The 22,701-nt window shown below is 36.8% G+C and overlaps 1 protein-coding gene across 2 annotated transcripts in view; it reads left to right on the top strand.

Moving 5' to 3' along the window:
• rsrc1 (arginine/serine-rich coiled-coil 1) overlaps positions 1–22,701 on the top strand; it is a 467,824-nt gene that overhangs the window by 361,454 nt on the left and 83,669 nt on the right. For both annotated transcript variants that reach the window (XM_061878367.1, XM_061878368.1), the window contains exon 7: positions 64–135. In XM_061878367.1, the coding sequence (XP_061734351.1) occupies positions 64–135 (72 nt within the window). The remainder of the gene's footprint in view (positions 1–63; positions 136–22,701) is intronic.

Raw genomic sequence — 22,701 nt, 5'->3', positions numbered from 1 at the left:
CAATGACACATATTGCATTTAAAAGGAAATCTTCTAATTCTGTTGTATTTTTTTTTTCTCCAGCCAAGACCGATGAAGTTCTCAAGGCCAAAATAGCCAAGCAAGAGGAAGAGATGCGAAAAAAGTTGGATACAGGTGAGTTTTTTGTATGTTTTTTTCATAGAAAAAGGATAATGACAAATAATTTCAACCGATTATTAAAATATTGTATGTTTATTTAATTGTAGAATTCTATTTCATTATTTTTGTTATTTATTTTTAATCAATCAATCAATATTTACATATATAGCCCTAAATCAAAGGGTGTCTCAAAGGGCTGCACAAGCCACAACGACATTCTTGGTTCAGATCCCACTTTAGGGCAAGGAAAAACTCAACCCAATGGGACAATGAGAAACCTTGGAGGGGACACAGATCTTTTTCTTTTAAATAATAGTTATTATTAGGGCTGGCAAAAGAAAACGCCAATTACCTCATTGGAATAATCGGAAAATAATATTGCATTAATTTTGTATAAACGGGCAGCATAGTGACAGAGGGGTTAGTGCGTCTGCTTCACAATACGAAGGTCCTGGGTTCGATCCCCGGGCTTAGGGTCTTTCTGTTTGGAGTTTGCATGTCCTCCCCGTGACTGCGTGGGTTCCCTCCGGGTACTCCGGCTTCCTCCCACCTCCAAAGACATGCACCTGGGGATAGGTTGATTGGCAACACTAAATGGTCCCTAGTGTGTGAATGTTGTCTGTCTATCTGTGTTGGCCCTGCGATGAGGTGGCCACTTGTCCAGGGTGTACCCCGCCTTCCGCCCAAATGCAGCTGGGATAGGATCCAGCACCCCCCGCGACCTCGAACAGGACAAGCGGTAGAAAATGGATGGATGGATGTATAAACAGATCAATCAGGAAATTTATTTTGAGCCTACATGCTCCTTTACCTTACCTGTCGATGGTTACCTGAAAGGTGGTACGTGTTGTTATACGCTCAGTGATCGGGTCGAGGAGACTCCAACTGGTGTGTTCTCTTGTAAATGTCACTTCGAAATAGATTAGATTAGATTAGATTAGACTAGATAGTACTTTATTTATTCCGTCAGGAGAGTTCCTTCAGGAAAATTACAATTTTCAGCACAATCCCATTCAAGATCAGACAAACATTAAAGGGAGACAGAACAGGATCGCTGACGGGTCTGCCGGCTTCCAGCGCCCCTTACAAAAAAAGATGAGATACAGGTAAACAAGGGGGGGAGAAAAAAATAGAAGATTAAAATAAAATTTAAAAAATCGGTCTTAGCCTGGGCCCTGGAGTGGGGGTGCAGACTGAGGCCAAGGGAAAAAAAACAACAACTCATAGCCATGGTACACATCCCTGACTGGACTTTACATAACATTGTTACCAAGTTTTGAGCAAAGAAATCATCCATCCATCCATTCATTTTCTACCGCTTATCCCTTTCGGGGTCACGGGGGGTCGCTGGAGCCTATCTCTACAATCGGAAGGCGGGGTACACCCTGGACAAGTCGCCACCTCATCACAGGGCCAACATAGATAAACAGACAACATTCACACACTAGGGACCATTTAGTGTTGCCAATCAACCTATCCCCAGGTAGCCGGAGTACCTGGAGGGAACCCACGCAGTCACGGGGGGAACATGCAAACTCCACACAGAGAGATCCCGAGCCAGGGATTGAACTAAGAACTACTCAGGACCTTTGTATTGTGAGGCACGTGCACTAACCCCTGTACCACCGTGCTGCTGCAAAGAAATATAGTGCATTCAAATAACCTACAACTTTGTTTTTTAAATTAATGAATTATTGTCTTACAATGTAAATGCATTTATGTCCAAGTATGGGTCTTTTTTCAATTAATTTAAAATAACTTAACGGCGTGGCGCAGTGGAAGAGTGGCCGTGCGCAACCCGAGGGTCCCAGGTTCAAATCCCACCTAGTACCAACCTCGTCACGTCCGTTGTGTCCTGAGCAAGACACTTCACCCTTGCTCCTGATGGGTGCTGGTTGGCGCCTTGCATGGCAGCTCCCTCCATCAGTGTGTCAATGTGTGTGTGAATGTGGAAGTAGTGTCAAAGCGCTTTGAGTACCTTGAAGGTAGAAAAGCGCTATACAAGTACAACCCATTTAATTAAATTAACTGATCATCAATTTAAAAGTGTAATTAATCCGATTTTTTTTTTAATCATTTAACAGCCATTAATAATATTGTTGTTGATTTTTTTTTTTTCTGGCATCCAACTGAACTTTTATTCAAGTTCATTTTTAGCCATAAAATGTCCTTCTTATTTCCATTTCCTCCACACATCAACTTACATACTGCATGTCTGTTTTCATTAGGATTTTGACAATTTGCGCTGCAACATGTATTATAAATGTGCATTCATCGCACTGCAGACAGTAAATGAATCCTGCTAGTTCTGTACCTCCCCTACGGCAACAGACATAGTACACACACACACACACACACACACACACACACACACACACACACACACACACACACACACACACACACACGCTCGTACACACAAACAGCTCAATAGACATTCAAGAGTCATTTCCACTGGATATGCTGGTGATAATAAAAATCCTCAGATAAATAATGAGCGGGGTCCTTGTTCTGACCAGAACACCATATAAGTGTGTGTGTGTGTGTGTGTGTGTGTGTGTGTGTGTGTGTGTGTGTGTGTGTGTGTGTGCGTGCATGTTGTAGTAGTGGAGTCGACTAATAGTTTGTTCTAGTGTGGGTGGCTTTCTGTGTATATATTTCTCAACTTGCTTTCTGTGTATTTTTTTGTCTGCTTCCATGGAGGAGGAATGACAATGTGACCTTTAAAGTTAGCTGACCTTTTGGCCAAATGAAAGTCCGGCCATCAGAAACTTAATTAGCCTTGCACTCACGCTTTGGTCCCCAGCTCTGGATAGAATGTATTCTCTTCACCTCTTCTCACTTTCTTTTTTCTTCTTCTTCTCCTGTCTCTACAATAATATTAGTCCAGTGCTACAATTATCTCAACTACTACTTCGCTCTTGTGCATCCTTTTTGCTATTCCTCATTGTGGAAGTCAAATAGTAACTAAAATACTTTTTGCAAACGCAGTCAAATAGCTCTTTGGTCATGTGAGTCTGTGCTGCACTGTCACCTCCTTTTTGGGATCTTAGGTCGTGCAGCTTGTTGTCCAGTCAGTACCATGGTTGGGTATTGTCATGTTTATTATTGATATGAAAATACTGAAAAGCATCATAAAGCCACACCCAAAAAGACAAAAAAAACATTAAGTATACTTTCTATAACAAGAAAAAAGCTTTTTTTTTTTTTTTTTTTTGAGAAATAAAGTCTTAAAGGCCTACTGAAATGAGATTTTCTTATTCAAACGGGGATAGCAGGTCCATTCTATGTGTCATACTTGATCATTTCGCCATATTGCCATATTTTTGCTGAAAGGATTTAGTAGAGAACATCCACGATAAAGTACGCAGCATTTGGTCGCTAATAAAAAAGCCTTGCCTGTACCGGAAGTAGCAGACGATGTGCGCGTGACGTCACGGGTTGTGGAGCTCCTCACATCTGAACATTGTTTACAATCATAGCCTCCAGCAGCAAGAGCTATTCGGACCAATAAAGCGACAATTTCCCCATTAATTTGAGCGAGGATGAACGATTTGTGGATGAGGAAAGTTAGAGTGAAGCACAAAAAAAAAAATGAATAGGCGACTGCTCCAGGCGGCGGTAGTGGGACCGTTTCAGATGTAATTACTGTAGACACATTTACTAGGATAATTCTGGAAGATCCCTCATCTGCTTATTGTTTTAATAATGTTTTAGTGAGATTCTAAAGTCATACCTGAAAGTCGGATGGCTGCGGTGAACGCCAGTGTCTGAGAGAAGCCGAGGAGCCAAGATCACAGCTGCCTTTTTGAGCTGCAGTAGGAGGAGGTATAATCCACTGATGTTTCCGGTAAGAGCCGACTTAACATCACAAATTTCCCATCCAAAAACTTGCTGTTTGAAGTAGAGAAACATGTTCGCTTGACCGCTCTGTCAACAAACAAAGAAACACCGGCTGTGTTTCGGTGCTAAAAGCACCTGCAATCCACCGCTTTCCACCAACAGCATTCTTCTTTGACGTCTCCATTATTAATTGAACAAATTGCAAAAGATTCAGCAACACAGATGTCCAAATTACTGTGTAATTATGCGATGAAAAGAGACTACTTTTAGCCGTGTGTGGTGCTGGGCTAATATGTCCGCTACAACCCGAGACGTCACAAACACGCCTCATCATACGCGTCATCATTCCGCGACGTTTTCAACAGGATACTTCGCCGGAAATTTAAAATTGTAATTTAGTAAACTAAAGCGGCCGTATTGGCATGTGTTGCAATGTTAATATTTCATCATTGATATATAAACTATCAGACTGCGTGGTCGCTAGTAGTGGCTTTCAGTAGGCCTTTAAATATTACAAGCTCAAAGTCAGAATTTCCGAGAATGAAATACATTTTAAGTAGAGATGTCCGATAATGGCTTTTTTGCCGATAGCCGATATTCCGATATTGTCCTACTCTCAATTACCGATTCCGATATCAACCAATACCGATATATACAGACGTGAAATTAGAACATTATTTTGCCTAATTTTGTTGTGATGCCTCGCTGGATGCATTAAACAATGTAACAAGGTTTTCCAAAATAAATCAACTCAAGTAATGGAAAAAAATTGCCAACATGGCACTGCCAGATTTATTATTGAAGTCACAAAGTGCATTATTTTTTTTACATTCCTCAAAACACCAGCTTGGAATTTGGGACATGCTCTCCCTGAGAGAGCATGAGGAGGTTCAAACCCTTTTTTGATTGTGAGGCATTAAAAGCAACAAAGTGCAACGGGTCCATCAGACCCACAAACGCTGGCTGAGTAACAACATTATGAACGCTACACAAGGGCTAAGAAGGTAGCTAGAAAATATAAAATGCAGGCTTATCAGACACCCGAACGAAATACAAATAAAATTAAAGCTGCAAACAGCGATGGACGGTACAGACTTTTGCAGGTGTTTCCTGCCTTTACCCATTCAACATATCTTTACCTTCACGTGACCTACCTTCCCTGCATCCTGGGGTCACACTGGTGCTTCTTTCTGTCACCCATAATGTTTGAAAAAAGGTGACGGGTTTTTACAAAACATTTGTTTTGAAGGGGTAATTGCCAACTTCCTGTTGATTTTTGCTGTAGGATGTCAATTATTAAAATGTAGGTCTAAGTGAGACCTACATAGAGGGAAATGAAAGATAATGAAGCAGGTATATTAAAGGCGAATAATAAAGCGTACACAAACCTGTTCACGCTGCATTTGTGCAATCCAAACTGCTTAAATCTCTGTACAACTGACAAGATAGTCCAGAACGATTTAAAACACCTTCCATCGACCAACAGAGCCTTTTGAATGAACTTCGAGACATTCGAAAGTTTTGTTTACATGATTTTTGTGCGAAAATCCCTTAATAAAAAACTCTTTCTTTGCATCTGACCTGAATCGGCCACAATACATACTTTTTAGTAGCGCCATGTTAGTAACACAATCCAAGATCATTTCTTGATGCTGTCTGCTATTTAACATCAGCATAGTCATTAAAGTTAGAGTACCACTGATAGTCACACACACGCTACAGTAGGTGTGGTAAAATTACCCTCTGCATTTGACCCAGCCCCTTGTTCCACCCCCTGGGACGTGAGGGGAGTAGTGAGCAGCAGCGGTGGCTGCGCTCAGGAATCATTTTGGTGATTCAACCCCCAATAATATTGACACTTACGTCATGTGTTGTCTTCATTATAAGACTTTTAAAGTATTTTTGATAGTTGGCTATGATAGCTAATATAGACACTTAAATCATGAGTTGTCTTCATTATAAGACTTATATAAGACTTTTAAAGTAATTTTGATAGTAGGCTATGATACCTTTTATAGACACTTACATCATGTGTTGTCTTCATTATAAGACTTATATAAGACTTTTAAAGTAATTTTGATAGTAGGCTATGATAGCTTTTATAGACACTTACATCATGTGTTGTCTTCATTATAAGACTTTTAAAGTCATTTTGATAGTAGGCTATGTGAGCTAATATAGACACTTACGTCATGTGCTGTCTTCATTATAAGACTTTTAAAGTAATTTTGATTGTAGGCTATGATAACTAATATAGACACTTACGTCATGTGTTGTCTTCATTATCAGACTAAGACTTTTAAAGTAATTTTGATAGTAGGCTATGATAGCTTATATAGACACTTTCTCATGTGTGTTCTTCATTATAAGACTTATATAAGACTTTTAAAGTAATTGTGATTGTAGGCTATGATAGCTAATATAGACACTTACGTCCTGTTGTCTTCATTATAAGACTTTTAATGTAATTTTGATAGTAGGCTATGCAAGCTAATATGGACACTTACGTCATGTGTTGTCTTCATTATAAGACTTATATAAGACTTAACGTAATTTTAATAGCAGGCTATGATAACTTATGTAGACACTTGCGTCTTGTGTTCTCTTCATTATAAGACTTGTATACGACTTTTAAAGTAATTTTGATAGTAGGCTATGATAGCTTATGTAGACACTTGCGTCATGTGTTGTCTTCATAATAAGACTGTTAAAGTAATTTTGATAGTTGGCTATGATAACTAATTTAGACACTTACGTCATGTGTTGTCTTCATTATAAGACTTATATAAGACTTTTAAAGTAATTTTGATAGTAAGCTATTATAGCTAATATAGACATTTAGGTCATGTGTTGTATTCCTAATAAGACTGATAAAGTAATTTTGATAGTTTGCTATGATAGTTAATTTAGACACTTACATCACGTGTTGTCTTCATTATAAGACTTATATAAGACTTTTAAAGTAATTTTGATAGCAGGCTGTGATAGCTTATGTAGACACTTATATCATGTGTTGTCTTCATTATAAGACTTTTAAAGTAAATTTGATCGTAAGCTATTATAGCTAATATAGACACTTACGTCATGTGTTGTATTCATAAAAAGACTGTTAAAGTAATTTTGATAGTTTGCTATGATAGCTAATTTAGACACGTCACGTGTTGTTTTCATTATAAGACTTATATAAGACTTTTAAAGTAATTTTAATAGCAGGCTATGATAACTTATGTAGACACTTGCGTCATGTGTTGTCTTCATTATAAGACTTGTATACGACTTTTAAAGTAATTTTGATTGTAGGCTATGATAGCTTATGTAGACACTTGCGTCATGTGTTGTCTTCATTATAAGACTTGTATACGACTTTTAAAGTAATTTTGATTGTAGGCTATGATAGCTTATGTAGACACTTACGTCATGTGTCGTCTTCATTATAAGACTTTTAAAGTAATTTTTATAGTAGGCTTTGAGAGCTAATATAAACACTTAGGTCATGTGTTGTCTTCATAATAAGACTAAGACTTTTAAAGTAATTTTGATAGTAGGCTATGATAGCTTATGTAGACACTTAAGTCATGTCTTGTCTTCATTATAAGACTTATATAAGACTTTTAAAGTAATTTTGATAGTAGACTGATAGCTTATATAGACACTTACGTCATGTGTTGTCTTCATTATAAGACTTTTAAAGTCATTTTGATAGTAGGCTATGCGAGCTAATATAGACACGTCATGTGTTTTATTCATAAAAAGAATGTTAAAGTAATTTTGATAGTTGGCTATGATATCTAATTTAGACATGTCATGTGTCGTCTTCATTATAAGACTTATATAAGACTTTTAAAGTAATTTGGATAGTAGGCTATGAGAGCTAATATAGACACTTACGTCATGTGTTGTTTTCATAATAACACTTTTAGAGTAATTTTGATAGTAGGCTATGATAGCTAATATAGACACTTACGCCATGTGTTATATTCATAATAAGACTGTTAAAGTAATTTTGATAGTTGGCTATGATAACTAATGTAGACACTTACGTCATGTGTTGTCTTCATTATAAGACTTATATAAGACTTTTAAAGTAATTTTGATAGTAAGCTATTATAGCTAATATAGACATTTAGGTCATGTGTTGTATTCATAGACTGTTAAAGTAATTTTGATAGTTTGCTATGATAGTTAATTTAGACACTTACACCATATGTTGTCTTCATTATAAGACTTATATAAGACTTTTAAAGTAATTTGGATAGTAGGCAATGAGAGCTTATATAGACACTTACATCATGTGTTGTCTTCATTATAAGACATATATAAGACTTTTAAAGTAATTTTGATAGTAGGCTATGATAGCTAATATAGACACTTGCGTCATGTGTTGTCTTCATTATAAGACTTTTAAAGTAATTTAGAATAGTTTGCTATGATAGTTAATTTAGACACTTACGTCATGTGTTGTCTTCATTATAAGACATATATAAGACTTTTAAAGTAATTTTGATAGTAGGCTATGATAGTTAATATAGACACTTACGTCATGTGTTGTATTCATAAAAAGACTGTTAAAGTAATTTTGATAGTTTGCTATGATCGCTAATTTAGACACTTACGTCACGTGTTCTCTTCATTATAAGACATATAAGACTTTTAAAGTAATTTTGATAGCAGGCTATGAGAGCTAATATAGACACGTCATGTGTTGTCTTCATTATAAGACTGTTAAAGTAATTTTGATAGTAGGCTATGATAGCTAATATAGACACTTACGTCATGTGTTGTCTTCATTATAAGACTGTTAAAGTAATTTTGATAGTAGGCTATGATAGCTAATATAGACACTTACGTCATGTGTTGTATTCATAAAAAGACTGTTCAAGTAATTTTGATAGTTTGCTATGATAGCTAATTTAGACACTTACGTCACGTGTTCTCTTCATTATAAGACTTATATAAGACTTTTAAAGTAATTTTGATAGCAGGCTATGAGAGCTAATATAGACACTTACGTCATGTGTTGTCTTCATTATAAGACTGTTAAAGTAATTTTGATAGTAGGCTATGATAGCTAATATAGACACTTGCGTCATGTGTTGTCTTCATTATAAGACTTATATATGGCTTTTCATTTTCTGCGGCTCCAGACAGATTTGCTTTTTGTATTTTTGATCCAATATGGCTTTTTCAACGTTTTGGGTTGCCGCCCCCGGCCTCACCTGAATGTGACTCCTGCTGCATGGCACACGCTGGCACACACGCAGCACAGGCGGGCAGTAATATCCTCGGCCGGCCTCCCTTTCCCGATACAAGCGCGATGGAGGAGGTGGGCCACTGCTTTAGTTTAACAGCGGCTCACCCCGGGTCTCCGCATTCCCCGCGGCGTTCTCTCCGAGGTCAACGCCGCTCGAAAGTTTACTCTTGAACCACTAAAGTCGAGCGGAAGGAGAAAAGTGAAGAAACGCTCCCTCCTACACGCCTCGTTCATAAATAGACCCGAGACAGGGCAGTGCGTCCGTGTTAGCGCGGCACTAATCGAAACCGCCCGGATCTGATTCATGTGATGATTCGCTGTGATGTGCACGCCGTCGTTGCCGCTGGAGCCCTGCGAGGAGGAGAAGGAGAAGACAAAGGGGGGTGTTTACACTCTTGTGTTATCATCAGGGTCTTTCTGACAGAAAGATGAGGATCAATAACTGGCCCTGTGGCCATCAGTTAACAAAGTAGTCTCCACTTAAAAGAAATGTTTGGCTCGCTGGTTAAGGGCGGCCAGATGATGCTAGCGCTTGAAAAGGGAAACGTGTGATATGAAAGGCTGTGAGAATGAGAGAGAGGAGGATTCCTTTGTTAGCTGCATGCCTTGTAGTCCTGGAGATGCACTTTGGGTGCCCAGGAGGCTGTTAGACCTGAGAAACCATCAGTGCAACCCAATGCTTGTGTTTATTTATTATTATTATTATTGTTGTTGTTGTATTGACATGTTGAGAGAAAAGCTTGCAAACGTGACCCAACATGAGGTACACCTGCACAATCACTTCTACCATGACAGAGAGGTGCACAACACTAAAAGCCAATACCGTATTTTTCCGAGTATATGTTGCAGTTTTTTTCATAGTTTGGGCAAAGGTGCGACTTATAGTCCGGAGCGACTCATGTGTGAAATTATTAACATCCATTTCCATCCATTTTCTACCGCTTATTCCCTTTTGGGGTCGCTGGAGCCTATCTCTACAATTGGAAGGCGGGGTACACCATGGACAAGTCGCCACCTCATCGCAGGGCCAACACAGATAGACAGACAACATTCACACACTAGGGACCATTTAGTGTTGCCAATCAACCTATCCCCAGGTGCATGTCTTTGGAAGTGGGAGGAAGCCGGAGTACCCGGAGGGAACCCACGCAGTCACGGGGAGAACATGCAAACTCCACACAGGAAGATCCCGAGTCTGGATTTGAACCCAGGACTGCAGGAACTTCGTATTGTGAGGCAGACGCACTAACCCCTCTGCCACCGTGAAGCCAAAAAAACTATTAACATCCATCCATCCATTTTCTACCGCTTATTCCCTTTCGGGGTCGCGGGGGGCGCTGGCGCCTATCTCAGCTACAATCGGGCGGAAGGCAGGGTACACCCTGGACAAGTCGCCACCTTATCGCAGGGCCAACACAGATAGACAGACAACATTCACACACTAGGGACCATTTAGTGTTGCCAATCAACCTATCCCCAGGTGCATGTCTTTGGAAGTGGGAGGAAGCCGGAGTACCCGGAGGGAACCCACGCAGTCACGGGGAGAACATGCAAACTCCACACAGAAAGATCCCGAGCCTGGATTTGAACCCAGGACTGCAGGAACTTCGTATTGTGAGGCAGACGCACTAACCCCTCTGCCACCGTGAAGCCAAATCAATCAATCAATCAATGTTTACTTATATAGCCCTAAATCACTAGTGTCTCAAAGGGCTGCACAAACCACTACGACATCCTTGGTAGGCCCACATAAGGGCAAGGAAAACTCACACCCAGTGGGATGTCAGTGACAATGATGACTATGAGAACCTTGGAGAGGAGGAAAGCAATGGATGTGGAGCGGGTCTAACATGATACTGTGAAAGTTCAATCCATAATGGATCCAACACAGTCGCGAGAGTCCAGTCCAAAGCGGATCCAACACAGCAGCGAGAGTCCCGTCCACAGGAAACCATCCCAAGCGGAGGTGGATCAGCAGCGCAGAGATGTCCCCAGCTGATACACAGGCGAGCAGTACATGGCCACCGGATCGGACCAAATAAATTATTAACATATTATTAACAATTATTAACATATTACCGTAAAATATCAAATAATATTATTTATCTCATTCGCGGAAGAGACGAAGAAAATGTCAGCAATCATCACATACACGTCAACCAATTAGAATTTGGCGGGGGAGGGTCATGGCAGAAGTGCATTGAATGCTAACTGCTATATGCTATATCAGGGGTCACCAACACAGTGCCCGCGGGCACCAGGTAGCCCGTAAGGACCAGATGAGTCGCCCCCTGGCCTGTTCTAAAAATAGCTCAAATAGCAGCACTTACCAGTGAGCTGCCTCTATTTTTTAAATGTTATTTATTTACTAGCAAGCTGGTCTCGCTTTGCTGGACATTTTTAATTCTAAGAGAGACAAAACTCAAATAGAATTTGAAAATCCAAGAAAATATTTTAAAGACTTGGTCTTCACTTGTTTAAATAAATTCATGTATTTTTTTACTTTGCTTCTTATAACTTTCAGAAAGACAATTTTTGAGAAAAATTATAACCTTAAAAATGATTTTAGGATTTTTAAACACATATACCTTTTTACCTTTTAAATTCCTTCCTCTTCTTTCCTGGCAATTTAAATACATTTTCAAGTAAATGTATTTTTTTAATTTAATTCTTCATTTTAGCTTTTGTTTTTTCGACGAAGAATATTTGTGAAATCTTTCTTCTAACTTATTATGATTAAAATTCCCCCAAAAATATTCTGGCAAATCTATAAAATCCTTTGAATCAAATTGAAATCTTATTTCAAAGTCTTTTGAATTACTTTGAAAAAATTTGTTCTAGAAAATCTAGAAGAAATAATGATTTGTCTTAATTAGAAATATAGCTTGGTCCAATTTGTTATATATTCTAACAAAGTGCAGATTGGATTTTAACCTATTTAAAACATGTCATCAAAATTCTAAAATTAATTTTAATCAGGAAAAATTCCTAATGATGTTCCATAAATTCTTTATTCGAATTAGCTAGTTTTTCTCTTCATTTTTTCGGTTGAATTTTGAATTTTAAAGAGTTGAAATTGAAGATAAACTATGTTTCGAAATTCAATTTTCATTTTTTTCCTGTTTTCTCTTTTAAACCGTTCAATTAAGTGTTTTTTTCATCATGTATTCTCTACAAAAAAACCTTCCGTAAAAGGAAAAAAAATGTACGACGGAATGACAGACAGAAATACCCTTTATATATATATATATATATATATATATGTATATATATATACATATATATATATATATATATATATATGTATATATATATTTATTTATTAAAGGTAAATTGAGCAAATTGGCTATTTCTGGCAATTTATTTAAGTGTGTATCAAACTGGTAGCCCTTGGCGTTAATCAGTACCCAAGAAGTAGCTCTTGGTTTCAAAAAGGTTGGTGACCCCTGTGCTAAATGTTACTGCCGTAGCTATTAAAATGCATCATTTCAACGTTGGCGGTAACTTATAAAAACTGAGAAGGGCTGAACAAAAATGGCACCGAAATGTACTGCAGATTACAAGCCGGACGAAGTGAAATATGCAGCAGAAAACGACAAGACGACGCGGCGCATACCTTTGGAGTTAGCAGAGTTGTTTACAAACCCCGTTTCCATATGAGTTGGAAAATTGTGTTAGATGTAAATATGAAGGGAATACAATGATTTGCAACGTTTGGGAACTGAGGAAACTAATTGTTGAAGCTTTGAAAGTGGAATTCTTTGCCATTCTTGTTTTATGTAGAGCTTCAGTCCTTCAACAGTCCGGGGTCTCCGCTGTCCTATTTTACGCTTCGTAATGCGCCACACATTTTCCATGGGAGACAGGTCTGGACTGCAGGCGGGCCAGGAAAGTACCCGCACTCTTTTTTTTACGAAGCCACGCTGTTGTAACACGTGCTGAATGTGGCTTGGCAATGTCTTGCTGAAATAAGCAGGGGCGTCCATGAAAAAGACGGTGCTTAGATGGCAGCATATGTTGTTCCAAAACCTGTATGTACCTTTCAGCATTAATGGTGCCTTCACAGATGTGTAAGTTACCCATGCCTTGGGCACTAATACAGCCCCATACCATCACACATGCTGGCTTTTACACTTTGCGCCTAGAACAGTCTGGATGGTTCGTTTCCCCTTTGGTCTGGATGACACGATGTTGAATATTTCCAAAAACAATTTGAAATGTGGACTCGTCAGACCACAGAACACTTTTCCACTTTGCATCAGTCCATCTTACGTGATCTTGGGCCCAGAGAAACCGGCAGCGTTTCTGGATGTTGTTGATAAATGGATTGATGTCTGTTGTTGATACAGTGCCGTCTGAGGGATGGAAGGTCAAAGTCATTCAATGTTGGTTACCGGCCATGCCGCTTATGTGGAGTGATTTCTCCAGATTCTCTGAACCTTTTGATGATATTATGTAGCGTAGATGTTGAAATCCATAAATTTCTTGCAATTGCTCTTTGAGAAAGGTTGTTCTTAAACTGTTTGACTATTTGCTCACGCAGTTGTGGACAAAGGGGTGTACCTCGCCCCATCCTTGTTTGTGAATTACTTAGCATTTCATAGAAGTTGCTTTTATAGCCAATCATGGCACCCACCTGTTCCCAATTAGCCTGCACACCTGTGGGATGTTCCAAATAAGTGTTTGATGAGCATTCCTCAACTTTATCAGTATTTATTGCCACCTTTCCCAACTTCTTTGTCACGTGTTGCTGGCATCAAATTCTAAAGTTGATGATTATTTGCACAAAAAAAAAAAAGTTCATCAGTTTGAACATCAAATATGTTGTCTTTGTAGCATATTCAACTGAATATGGCTTGAAAATTATTATCAAGTAATTTTATTCATTTATATTTATATCTAACAAAATTTCCCAACTCATATGGAAACGGGGTTTGTAGAAGCGACATCGAGGAAGAAGATTTCATGGGATTTAGCAATTAGGAGTGACAGATTGTTTGGTAAACATATAGCATGTTCTATATGTTATAGTTATTTGAATGACTCTTACCATAATATGTTAGGTTAACATAGCAGTTGCTTATTTATGCCTCATATAACGTACACTTATTCAGCCTGTTGTTCACTATTCTTTATTTATTTTAAATTGCCTTTCAAATGTCTATTCTTGCTGTTGGGTTTTATCGGATACATTTCTCCCAAAAATGCGACTTATACTCCAGTGCGACTTATATATGTTTTTTTTTTTCCTTCTTTATTATGCATTTTCAGCGGGTGCGACTTATACTCCGAAAAATACGGGCGATATGGCCTTTTGTTAATATCTCGATATTTTTAGGCCAAATCACGATATATATATCCATATTTTGCCTTAGCCTTGAATGAACACATGACACATATAATCACAGCAGTATGATGATTCTATGTGTCTACATTAAAACATTCTTCTTCATACTGTTGCGATCTGCTGCTCAGATCTTCACGTTTGTTTTTTCATTCTCAGTCTGATCCGTTTATTTCCTGTTTTTGTCCATCACTATGGTTACACATCAGTTCACCTGCTGCTCACGCCCCGCACACCTGCTACAGATAATCGCCATCCTCTTTTGTTTGTTCAGCCTGGGTTCATCATTTGCTTTCACGCAACAAGTTACGCCTGCACTCTACATCGTATGTATATTCTGGCTAGCTTTTCACGCTCAGCCATTTGTTTATTCCAGCTCTCATGCTGTATGTTTTGTTTTTCTCTTTAATGTGTCTATGTGCCAGTTTAGTTCTCATTTTTGTATATCCTAGCTTTTATGCTAGCGTCTTTGGTTTGCCTTTTTATTAGCACCAGTGTTTTGTTTCATAGATCATTTTCGTTAAATAAATTGTTTATATTCTTACCTTTGCTGTGTTCACTTGACGCATCCACATACTGCATTAATATATGCTACTTTTAAACTTTCATGCAGAGAGGGAAATCCCAACTAAGTCAATTTAGCAAAACTGTATTTATTAAATAGTTATTAAGCAGTGGCACAAACATTCATGTCATTTCCAAAACAGAAAGTGCAAGATTGTCAGAGACATTTTAAAACAAGCTATTAGTGCACTTTTGTGCATGATGTCACTAAGATGACATATCAAAACAACACTAAATTAAAGTGCACTTTTTGTACAAAACGCCACTACAGTAGTTTGAAAAAAAAAAGTGCACTTTTGTGCATGATGTCACACAAGATATTTCAATAACTGTCAAATAAAAATGAGCTGCATAATAGGAAATCAAATAGTGTATGTCCTTCACTATGTGGTAGGTTCCTGCGGACATTATCTCCTTCTGTTGTTGACTATTTTTTCCATACGGTGTTGATGTGGAAATGGTTGCTTTGGCATTTTGTTGGTGTGTCACCAAACGGATATGTTGACATGCGGAGTAAGCACTCTTCATTCTCTAGCAGATGACATTAATAGACTAAATTAAAGTGCACTTTTTGTACAGAACACCACTACAATAGTTTAAAACAAATAAAGTGCACTTTTGTGCATGATGTCACACAAGATATTTCAATAATTGTCAAATAAAAATGAGCTGCATAATAGGAAATCAAATAGTGTATGTCCTTCACTATGTGGTAGGTTCCTGCGGACATTATATCCTTCTGTTTTGACTATTTTTTTTTATACGGTGTTGATGTGGAAATGGTAGCTCCGGCATTTTGTTGGTGTGGCACCGAACGGATATGTTGACATGCGGAGTAAGCACTCTTCATTCTCTAGCAGATGACATTATTAGACTAAATTAAAGTGCACTTTTTGTACAGAACGCCACTATAATAGTTTAAAACAAATAAAGTGCACTTTTGTGCATGATGTCAATAAGATGACATATCTAAACAACACTAAATAAAGTGCACTCTTTGTACGGATCGCCACAACAATAGTTTAAAACACATAAAGTGCACTTTTGTGCATTTTTTTGGTGTGGCACCGAATGGATATGTTGACTTGCGGAGTAAGCACTCTTCATTCTCTAGCAGATGACATTAATAGACTAAATTAAAGTGCACTTTTTGTACAGAACACCACTACAATAGTTTAAAACAAATAAAGTGCATTTTTGTGCATGATGTCACACAAAATATTTCAATAATTGTCAAATAAAAATGAACTGCATAATAGGAAATCAAATAGTGTATGTCCTTCACTATGTGGTAGGTTCCTGCGGACGTTATCTCCTTCTGTTGTTGACTATTTTTTCCATACTGTGTTGATGTGGAAATGGTTGCTGTGGCATTTTGTTGGTGTGTCACCAAACGGATATATTGACATGCGGAGTAAGCACTCTTCATTCTCTAGCAGATGACATTAATAGACTAAATTAAAGTGCACTTTTTGTACAGAACGCCACTACAATAGTTTGAAACAAATAAAGTGCACTTTTGTGCATGATGTCACTAAGATGACATATCTAAACAACACTAAATAAAGTGCATTCTTTGTACAGATCGCCACAACAATAGTTTAAAACACATAAAGTGCACTTTTGTGCATGATGTCACCAAGATATTTCAATAACTGTCAAATAAAAATGAGCTGCATTATAAGAAATCAAATAGTGTATGTCCTTCACTATGTGGTAGGTTCCTGCGGACATTATCTCCTTCTGTTGTTGACTATTTTTTTCATACGGTGTTGATCTGGAAATGGTTGCCTCAGCATTTTGTTGGTGTGTCACCAAACGGATATATTGACATGCGGAGTAAGCACTCTTCATTCTCTAGCAGATGACATTAATAGACTAAATTAAAGTGCACTTTTTGTACAGAACGCCACTATAATAGTTTAAAACAAATAAAGTGCACTTTTGTGCATGATGTCAATAAGATGACATATCTAAACAACACTAAATAAAGTGCACTCTTTGTACAGATCGCCACAACAATAGTTTAAAACAAATAAAGTGCACTTTTGTGCATGATGTCACACAAGATGACATATCAAAACAACACTAAATTAAAGTGCACTTTTTGTACAGAACGCCACTACAATAGTTTAAAACAAATAAAGTGCACTTTTGTGCATGATGTCACACAAGATGACATATCAAAACAACACTAAATTAAAGTGCACTTTTGGCAAAGAACACCACTACAATAGTTTAAAACAAATAAAGTGCACTTTTGTGCATGATGTCACACAAGATATTTCAATAACTGTCAAATAAAAATGAGCTGCATAATAGGAAATCAAATCGTGTATGTCCTTCACTATGTGGTAGGTTCCTGCGGACGTTATCTCCTTCTGTTGTTGACTATTTTTTTTCATACGGTGTTGATGTGGAAATGGTTGCTTAGGCATTTTGTTGGTGTGGCACCGGCCAGAGATGTTGACAAGCGGAGTAAGCACTCTTCATTCTCTAGCAGATGACATTAATAGACTAAATTAAAGTGCACTTTTTGTACAGAACACCACTATAATAGTTTAAAACAAATAAAGTGCACTTTTGTGCATGATGTCAATAAGATGACATATCTAAACAACACTAAATAAAGTGCACTCTTTGTACAGATCGCCACAACAATAGTTTAAAACACATAAAGTGCACTTTTGTGCATTTTTTTGGTGTGGCACCGAATGGATATGTTGACATGCGGAGTAAGCACTCTTCATTCTCTAGCAGATGACATTAATACACTAAATTAAAGTGCACTTTTTGTACAGAACGCCACTACAATAGTTTGAAACAAATAAAGTGCACTTTTGTGCATGATGTCAATAAGATGACATATCTAAACAACACTAAATAAAGTGCACTCTTTGTACAGATCGCCACAACAATAGTTTAAAACACATAAAGTGCACTTTAGTGCATGATGTCACACGAGATATTTCAATAACTGTCAAATAAAAATGAGCTGCATAATAGGAAATCAAATAGTGTATGTCCTTCACTATGTGGTAGGTTCCTGCGGACGTTATCTCCTTCTGTTGTTGACTATTTTTTTTCATACGGTGTTGATGTGGAAATGGTTGCTGTGGCATTTTGTTGGTGTGGCACCGAACGGAGATGTTGACATGCGGAGTAAGCACTCTTCATTCTCTAGCAGATGACATTAATACACTAAATTAAAGTGCACTTTTTGTACAGAACGCCACTACAATAGTTTGAAACAAATAAAGTGCACTTTTGTGCATGATGTCAATAAGATGACATATCTAAACAACACTAAATTAAAGTGCACTTTTTGTACAGATCGCCACAACAATAGTTTAAAACAAATAAAGTGCACTTTTGTGCATGATGTCACACAGGATGACATATCAAAACAACACTAAATTAAAGTGCACTTTTTGTACAGAACGCCACTATAATAGTTTAAAACAAATAAAGTGCATTTTTGTGCATGATGTCACACAAGATATGTCAATAACTGTCAAATAAAAATGAGCTGCATTATAAGAAATCAAATAGTGTATGTCCTTCACTATGTGGTAGGTTCCTGCGGACGTTATCTCCTTCTGTTGTTGACTATTTTTTCCATAAGGTGTTGATGTGGAAATGGTTGCCTCGGCATTTTGTAAGCGTGGCACCAAACGGATATGTTGACATGCAGAGTTTCAAGCACTCTTTCATTCTCTAGTGCAGACCTGGGCAAATTAAGGCCCGGGGGCCACATGCGGCTCGTTAAGCTTTTGAATCTGACTTGCCAGACATTCCCAAAAATGTTTTCTATTTAGATCTTTAAACTGGAAAGTGTATTTGTCGTTATTGTGTGCAGTGATGTTTTCTAATGACCATAATAGGTCTTCAACTATAGTAAGTCTTTTAATGTTTGGAATATGCACTTTTGCGTGATGTACCAGTTACTATGGTAATCTAACTAGTTACTATGGTAATCTAATTAGTTACTATGGTAATGTAACCTCAGAAGAGGCACCAAGCGGCGTTTTAATAAGCCATACATTTTTCTTTTTGAAACCGATACCGATCATTTCTGATATTCCATTTTAAAGCATTTGTCGGCCGATATTATCGGACATCTCTTCTCCATACCTGTAGGGGGAGCCATAAAGTACATTATTCCTCAAGGCTGCCTCCCGGCACCAATATAGTCGTCTCTTTTGTTTATTTGGCCATGACAAAATATTTTCTATTCGCCATGTCGTTATATTACAGGCCATGGATATGAAACCATGTTAAGCAAGAATGGCGTTTTTTTTGCGCCCCCAAGCCCCCCTTCTCCCATTACCTCAAACCTGCAGCAGATTGGGAGATCATATATTTTAATGAGACGTATAATAGCTCTTTAACCCATATCATTAGGGGAATATATATACCTAGCGTTTGCTCTTTGGGCAGCTAAACGAAAGCGACTGTTTCCCTAATTACTTAGTGTGTAGGACAGGTCAATGGGTTGGGTGTGTACCTGTCTGTGTGTGTGTCTGTGTTCGCAAATTATATGACCATTAAATATTCAGCTGCAGGCACCCCTCCCTTCCCCACGTGCTCGACCCAGCTTCCATTAAGGCCTCATCGCTGTGTAACTAGCTCTGTTGTCAATCACCACACGCTCTCAATTTCTGCGCTTTGACCGCGCAGTGATAACCGCCGGCCACTTCATTAGGTACCCCTGCAGTGTCGGGCTGAGTTTTGACCGATTAACAATGTGTTCAATTTTGTGGTGTGTTTTTTTTTTTTTGTGAAGTAATCCCTAAACATTTCTAAACCAAGTTCTAGTGCTGGATTCTATGTGGCCGAAAAAAATAATCTTAATTTTTCTTTATCAATTCTGAAATCAGGATTAATATTCATGATTATTCATTATGTTAGGTAAAAACAATGTTGGTTGCTGGGGGTCGAATTCAATGCCATCATATAATGTGTAATTAGTCTAATAAAAAGCCTAAATAAATGTTATCCATTTATTTCAATACAAATCTTTGTGTTTAATACAAGTATTAATACGGTGTATCTATAAGTTAAGACATATTATCTGGTGTTTTGTTTCGCAATGTCATGCAAAAGCAACTTTTCTTACCTTCTGCTACCTGCTGATCTGTATTTGGGATCTGCATAAGTCCTGAAAATGTGTAATGTTGTAATGTCAATGCCGAAAAAACTATCGCAATTATTTTTTTTATCAATTCTGAATTCACGATTAATAATCATGATTATTCATTATGTTCGGTAAAACAATGCTGGTTTCTGCTGGTTGAATTTGATGCCATCATATAATTTGTAATTAGTCTAATAAAAAGCCTAAATAAATGTTATACATTTATTTAAATACAAATCTTTGTGTTTACTACGAGTATTATTAAGGTCTATCTATAAGTTAAGACATATTATCTGGTGTTTTGTTTCGCAATATTATTCAAAAGCAACATTTCTTACCCTCTGCTATCTGCTTATCTGTAATTGGGATCTGCATAAGTCCTGAAAATGTGCAATGTCAATGTCGAAAAAGTATCGCAATTTTTTTTTTTTTTTTATCAATTCTGAAATCACGATTAATAATCATGATTATTCATTGTTAGGTAAAAACAATGTTGGTTTCTGGGCGTTGAATTTGATGCCATCATATAATGTGTAATTAGTCTAATAAAAAGCCTAAATAAATGTTATCCATTTATTTCAATACAAATCTTTGTGTTTAATACAAGTATTAATACGGTGTATCTATAAGTTAAGACATATTATCTGGTGTTTTGTTTCGCAATATTATGCAAAAGCAACTTTTCTTACCCTCTGCTACCTGCTAATCTGTATTTGGGATCTGCATAAGTCCTGAAAATGTGTAATTTTGTAATGTCAATGCCGAAAAAACTATCGCAATTATTTTTTTTATCAATTCTGAATTCACGATTAATAATCATGATTATTCATTATGTTAGGTAAAACAATGTTGGTTTCTGGGGGTTGAATTTGATGCCATCATATAATTTGTAATTAGTCTAATAAAAAGCCTAAATAAATGTTATACATTTATTTAAATACAAATCTTTGTGTTTACTACGAGTATTATTAAGGTGTATCTATAAGTTAAGACATATTATCTGGTGTTTTGTTTCGCAATATTATTCAAAAGCAACATTTCTTACCCTCTGCTATCTGCTGATCTGTATTTGGGATCTGCATAAGTCCTGAAAATGTGCAATGTCAATGTCGAAAAAGTATCGCAATTTTTTTTTTTTTTATCAATTCTGAAATCACGATTAATAATCATGATTATTCATTGTTAGGTAAAAACAATGTTGGTTTCTGGGGGTTGAATTTGATGCCATCATATAATGTGTAATTAGTCTAATAAAAAGCCTAAATAAATGTTATCCATTTATTTCAATACAAATCTTTGTGTTTAATACAAGTATTAATACGGTGTATCTATAAGGTAAGACATATTATCTGGTGTTTTGTTTCGCAATGTCATGCAAAAGCAACTTTTCTTACCTTCTGCTACCTGCTGATCTGTATTTGGGATCCGCATAAGTCCTGAAAATGTGTAATGTTGTAATGTCAATGCCGAAAAAACTATCGCAATTATTTTTTTATCAATTCTGAATTCACGATTAATAATCATGATTATTCATTATGTTAGGTAAAACAATGTTGGTTTCTGGGGGTTGAATTTGATGCCATCATATAATGTGTAATTAGTCTAATAAAAAGCCTAAATAAATGTTATACATTTATTTAAATACAAATCTTTGTGTTTACTACGAGTATTATTAAGGTCTATCTATAAGTTAAGACATATTATCTGGTGTTTTGTTTCGCAATATTATTCAAAAGCAACATTTCTTACCCTCTGCTATCTGCTGATCTGTAATTGGGATCTGCATAAGTCCTGAAAATGTGCAATGTCAATGTCGAAAAAGTATTGCAATTTTTATTTTTTTTTATCAATTCTGAAATCACGATTAATATTCATGATTATTCATTGTTAGGTAAAAACAATGTTGGTTTCTGGGCGTTGAATTTGATGCCATCATATAATGTGTAATTAGTCTAATAAAAAGCCTAAATAAATGTTATCCATTTATTTCAATACAAATCTTTGTGTTTAATACAAGTATTAATACGGTGTATCTATAAGGTAAGACATATTATCTGGTGTTTTGTTTCGCAATATTATGCAAAAGCAACTTTTCTTACCCTCTGCTACCTGCTAATCTGTATTTGGGATCTGCATAAGTCCTGAAAATGTGTAATGTTTTAATGTCAATGCCGAAAAAACTATCGCAATTATTTTTTTGATCAATTCTGAATTCACGATTAATAATCATGATTATTCATTATGTTAGGTAAAACAATGTTGGTTTCTGGGGGTTGAATTCGATGCCATCATATAATTTGTAATTAGTCTAATAAAAAACCTAAATAAATGTTATCCATTTATTTCAAACAAATCTTTGTGTTTAATACAAGTATTAATACGGTGTATCTATAAGTCAAGTTTAATACAAGTATTAATACGGTGTATCTATAAGTCAAGTTT

The sequence above is a fragment of the Nerophis ophidion genome, linkage group LG18, assembly GCF_033978795.1.
Source record: "Nerophis ophidion isolate RoL-2023_Sa linkage group LG18, RoL_Noph_v1.0, whole genome shotgun sequence".
Taxonomy (NCBI): domain Eukaryota; kingdom Metazoa; phylum Chordata; class Actinopteri; order Syngnathiformes; family Syngnathidae; genus Nerophis; species Nerophis ophidion.
The sequence above is the reverse complement of the archived record's forward strand: the minus strand, read 5'-3'. Positions and strand labels throughout refer to the sequence as shown.